We start from the raw sequence: 5,809 nt of genomic DNA on the forward strand, positions 1-5,809 counted from the left end.
GCGGCAGGCGAGGCTGAAGACTTGGAGGCTGCGGCAGGCGAGGCTGAAGACTCGGAGGCTGCGGCAGGCGAGGCTGAAGACTCGGAGGCTGCGGCAGGCGAGGCTGAAGACTCGGAGGCTGGACCAGGCGAGGCTGAAGACTCGGAGGCTGGACCAGGCAAGGCTGAAGACTCGGAGGCTGGACCAGGCGAAGATGAAGCCGGGCCAGGCGAAGATGAAGCCGGGCCAGGCGAAGACGAAGACGCTAGAGCTGCAGCGAATGTGGACGAGGCTGCCGGTGGAGCAGCTGGTGGCTGAACGGGCCCCTCGGACCCTCCAGCGGAGACAGGAGGCTGAACGGGCCCCTCGGACCCTCCAGCGGGGACAGGAGGCTGAACGGGCCCCTCGGACCCTCCAGCGGATGAGGTAGATGGCGGCGTCCTGGATGAGCTCATCCGAGCTCCCAGCAGGAGCTGATGCAGAGCCAGGGAGATTTGGGACCCCTGGCTGAATGTTAAGCTGACCAGCGGACCATACTGCTATCGGGGACTGGGCTACAGGAGCTACTGGGGCCTGCGCTACAGGCGGCACTGGAGCTACTGGGGCCTGCGCTACAGGTGGCACTGGAGCTACTGGGGCCTGCGCTACAGGCGGCACTGGAGCTACTGGGGCCTGCGCTACAGGCGGCACTGGAGCTACTGGGGCCTGCGCTACAGGCGGCACTGGAGCTACTGGAGACTGAACTGAGGGTGGCTGCGAGGGAGCTAACTGAACTGAGGGTGGCTGCGAGGGAGCTAACTGAACTGAGGGTGGCTGCGAGGGAGCTAACTGAACTGAGGGTGGCTGCGAGGGAGCTAACTGAGCCAGGAGTAGCTGCGGGGGAGCTAACTGAGCCGGGAGTAGCTGCGGGGGAGCTAACTGAGCCGGGAGTAGCTGCGGGGGAGCTGACTGAGCCGGGAGTAGCTGCGGGGGAGCTGACTGAGCTGAGTGTGTCTGCGGGGCGGCTGACTGGGCTGCTGGTAGCTGCACAGGCGATAAGCAGCTCGCGTTGACATCCGCCACACAAAACACAGCCCCTGAGCGAACAGTCACAATGTCTGGAAAAGACACAGAGTCCTCACTCACCACAGCAGGTGAATTAGAAGTCCGAGTGTCCGGCTGTGGGGTGGTGCGTCGGTGGCGTGAACGCCGTTTTCTCCGGGATGGTGGAGGAGACGAGCCGGGCCGCGAATCCGTCAGCGGGCCGGGCTGAACATCCTCCGGCTCTTCGTACAGGAGCGACCGCTCCGGGAGGACGCCTACAGTGGAGACGAGGAAGTCCTGGATGTGGGGGCGGAGCGCGCCGAATAGCCACGGGAGTCCGGACACCATCCGCTGTAGACGGACGGCTACGGTCTCCCGGTATTCATCCTCTGGCAGCGCCACCCACTCCTGACAGTGGTACTCCACTGTATAAATCAGATCCTCCCGGAGGTCAGCGGAGGGGTTGTGAATCGCTGGGTCCATGTCGGGTTCGCGTTCTTCTGTCATGGTACGACCGTGTGGCAGGCAGGAGGAGGACCCAATAGCAATATTCACAAACACGGGGATGAACTTAAGAAACACAGCTTTAATGCTGGCAGGACAGAATACAGGACATGCAAAACTAAACCGGAAAAACGTAAACTAATACTCGAAGGTAGACACAGGGAGATCCACACAACATGAGGGAGAACGCGACGCCGAACAGAGGGAGACTCAGACAGAAATACACAGAGGGTAAACGAGGAAAGTGGGCACACACGGGGAACACAGGTGATACTGATAATCATAACGAGACAGGGTGGGGTGAACTGAACATGACATGTACAGGCACAGAGGTTCAGACAGGAGGAGAGAGAGCACGGGGAAAACACAGACATAACGGGCTGGGGAAACATGAAACAACCACAAAGGGAGACGAGGGCTCATAAATACATAGAGGGCACACAGGGGGGAGAGAGAGCACGGGGAGAACTTAGACATAAAGGGCAGAGGAAACATGGAATAAAACATAAGGAGAGACGAGGGCTCACAGATACACAGAGGGGCACACAGGGGGTAAAAGCCATGAAGGGAAAACACTTAGGGAACAACACAACAGGGCAACTCAGAAAACATGGCCTAAATAAGGAACGAAATACAAAAATACAAGGAACTAAGAATACTGGGCCCACATGGCCCAGGACCATGACATGGAGGAAATTAAACTGAATTGCAAACATTATAAAACAGCTGCAGTCACATTTGTCTGACTCCACCCCTTCAGTGTGGAGTTTTCAGAGAATTGAAAGTGTGGTGCAGCACTCCTGAGCAGACTAAACACGGTGATCAGAAACTGGCAAGAAAAGAGCAAAACTCAGGAGTTCATCAAATTCCAAATTTTTTCTAAAAGAGAGTTGACAAGGACTTTATTCAACACTGAATTATACTCAACAAATCTAAGGAGGACTTCCTGCTGGAAAACATGTCTGACAGCATACAAACAAAAAGGAGAGGAACAGATCCACAAACTGTCCTCTGTGACATGTGTGCAGAGGACAGGAAACCAGCAAAGAAGACGTGCATAAAGTGTGAGATCTCCATGTGTGTCCAGCACCTCCAGGCCCACCTGACCACACCTGTGTTACTGCAGACTCATCCTCTGACTGAACCCATGGATTTATGTGGGAACACCAAATGTTCTCAGCACGGCAAGCTCCTGGAGTACTACTGCTTGGACGACATGACCTGTGTGTGTGTTTCCTGCGCCATTGAGGACCAGCACCACCTACACAATATGAAGACCTTCTCCACAGCCCACAAAGAGCTCCTGGAGAAGCTGAAAGCTGAGCAGCTGATCTTACAGGAGAAAACAGACGATGAGAATGTGAGTCTGGAAAAGTGGGAGAAGAGTGAAAGAGAGAAGCTGGGTCGCTGCAGTGTGCGTCTGATTGAGGCTGTGACTAAGCTGCGTGACATCTCTCTGACCAGCGTCCAGAGCTCGGTCTCTGCTCGTATGGTGTCCCTGAAAACCAGCAAGAGCAGCCTGGAAACAGCACAGAAGGAGAAGGACACCTTCAGTTTCCTGCAGATGTATTCTCAGGTGCATCAGGATGTGGAGAAGGCCAAAGCTGAGGATCTGAGAAAAGGGCTGGAGCCGGGCAGCCATCAGGACAAACTGGTTGAGGAGATGAGACAGAATGGGGAGAAGATGGTGAAGCAAGCGTCTCAGTTCTGGGGATCATTGCTGACTCTGGTTGATCCTGAACACCACCAGGAGCTTGTTCCCACTGGTTCAGACCTGATCTTTGAGCCACAGTCTCTGGGTCCTGGCATGTCGCTGTCCAAAGACAACAGGAAGGTTTTCCACAACAGCTGGCTGGGACAGTGCTGTGCAACTCTTCTAATCTGTAGTACCAAGACAGCCAGCAGCTTTCAGAGGTGGGTGGTCAGTCTGTCCGAAGAGTCTGATTGGACGATTGGTTTATGTGATAAAAAGTGTGCAAAGAATTTGAAGGATGGAGTGGACTGATCTGGGAAGATAAGCAGCTCAGCAGCCTCACAACAAAGAGAAATGAAGGTTCTCAATCATCCACTTCACAAGGTTTGAAGGTGCAAAATACTGGCACAGCCAGAATTGGGACCCAACTCGTGACAACCTCTTCATTAATCACATATCAGGGCGAGAACGGAGAAGAGCCTGTACCACAACCTGAAAAGGTGGAGGTGTTGTGGAACTTTACTGCCTCCACGCTGTCCTTCTTCAGCAGAACCGGACAGCACCAGAGAGAAGAAATAATCACAATGAAGCTTAAAGTAAGCATCAACAACTGGGACCTGGTCCCATTTGTCCAACTGGGAAAGCAAAATATCCACAGCACAACTCAGCAGCAGGACTGGAAGTGTTCATGTGGGAAAGGATACAACTGGAATTGTAACAGGTACCGGGACAATAGTTCTGGCTACTCCCACCAGTTTGTTTGTTCCTGTGGAAAAGCTCTTAGTGTCACAGAGGTGGTTTGTAAACTTTGCCAATCATAGCTCTGTTTGTTTGTTTTTTTCACAAGAGGAATATAAATTTAAGTCACTGATGAATTCAGTGTGATGAATCTTTAGTGATGAATTTGTAAAATTTGAAGAGTAAACAAAATTCAAATCAAACATGAAATGCATATTCGCTTGCATGTTTTACAATTTTACTTATCTTTTGCATTTGGTTCCAATGTAGCAACAAAGTCTTTTAGTTTAAAGTTTTCTGCTTGATTTCAGCTGCAAGTTGAAGATGTTCGTCTCCATCTACTGTTGGTGCTCTCACACAGCTCTTTGGCCTCATTAATGAGAACAAAGAAACTTCTGTTTTTGATACACTGTAAATGATTTGATCAATAATGAATTAAGTTGATGTTCAGTTTGGAATGTTTTTGTTTAGTTAAAGTGTTGACAGTTTTATTTTTTTAAAAATACATAATAAGAAAATAAAGGAACCCAGCAAGGGAACGTCATCCATAAGATATTATGGGAAATTAATAAATTCAATTAGTTGCATCTGATCACCTGTGTTGTTGTTCCTACAATATCATAAAAACTGTAACTGCTCAATCGTGATGTCTGAACTGTTCAGTTAACACAAGAGAACTCTCACTTGGCTAACAGAAAACCTAACTCAATAATGTTTGCTATATTGCATAAATTAACAAAAAAAAACACTTGAAATGTTCACCATTAGTTCCAGAAAGAGGTTAGAATACAGAGTGATAAGTAATACATCGCTTTCATTTCCTGTGTACATACTATAAATGATCTAATCAGTAAGTCTGTCACGGACTGCGCTGGCTGGCGTTGGGATGAGGGGAAACAGGACTCAAATGCTGGACTTTGTGTGATGAAAACAGGGCGTTTATTTATTTCCTCTTCCTAGTGTTAGTGTGTCTCCGCTCCTCCCTGTCCCAGCACCCCGTGCTCGCTGCCCTCTCGTTCCCACAATCCTAGGAAAACACAGAGGCAGCCGTCAGAAACACCACAATTGTGGCAGACTAACCTTCACTAACGTGAATAACGTGAAGACACACAACAATCCAGCGTCAGAGAGTTCCACCACTCACACACACACACACACACACACACACACACACACACACACACACACACACACACACGCACAAGGACAACGAGGGACAGCAACATTAAATATTCAATTCAGTTTGAAGTTGTGGAATGTTTTTATTGACTGGATGAAATTTAACGTGAGTTTTTGAAATATAAAAACCAACTTTTTTTTTTTTCAACTTTACTCAAATACGACAAGGGGGAAAAAAAGAACAAGTTTACATACAAACAGTGTGAAATGGTGAAATGAACTGTGTGAAAGTAAATCCTGTTAAATGCTCTTCTTCTGAAGCTAACATGAAGGTTGTCTCTACAATAAATCCATTGAACTCCTCGCTTGTAAAAGGAAACACACACTAACTTTGGTTTGATCAGGAGCAGCTGAACCAGGTAAGACAAAAGTATAAATAGATTCAACAACATTTGTGGTTTTAGGTACAGATGCTGTTGCTCATGCAAACAACCACATCACCAACACCACCTGTTGGTTTTGATTCACACTGTTCTTGGATCTACTGTCAGCTGTGAAAAATGTGCACACTGATCAAGGAAATGCTGGGTGTAGGTACAGTAAGGACAGTATGGAGACCTTTGTTTTGGCTCGGTGCTGGGGTGGGATATTCCTGGGGCTGGTGTTAACCAAGGCTGTTATAGTGTGCAGAGCTCTGGTGCTCTTACCAACCTTGCAGTCGTAGCAGTGCTCTGTCCAAGGTGCTGATTTACT

At 49.2% G+C, this 5,809-nt stretch overlaps 1 protein-coding gene across 1 annotated transcript; it reads left to right on the forward strand.

Moving 5' to 3' along the window:
- The first annotated feature begins 1,529 nt into the window (after window positions 1-1,529).
- LOC309703897 (tripartite motif-containing protein 16-like) lies at window positions 1,530-4,000 on the forward strand. The gene has a single exon (XM_082528808.1). The coding sequence runs from the start codon at window positions 2,465-2,467 to the stop codon at window positions 3,509-3,511; it is 1,047 nt and encodes a 348-aa protein (XP_082384934.1). The 5' UTR covers window positions 1,530-2,464; the 3' UTR covers window positions 3,512-4,000.
- Window positions 4,001-5,809: the final 1,809 nt, after the last annotated feature.

Source organism: Aulonocara stuartgranti (assembly GCF_965226115.1).
Source record: "Aulonocara stuartgranti genome assembly, chromosome: 3".
Classification (NCBI taxonomy): Eukaryota; Metazoa; Chordata; class Actinopteri; order Cichliformes; family Cichlidae; genus Aulonocara; species Aulonocara stuartgranti.

Bases quoted from the DNA above. Each gene is read 5' to 3' on its own strand.
- LOC309703897 (XM_082528808.1), top strand. From the start codon at position 2,465: ATGTCTGACAGCATACAAACAAAAAGGAGAGGAACAGATCCACAAACT.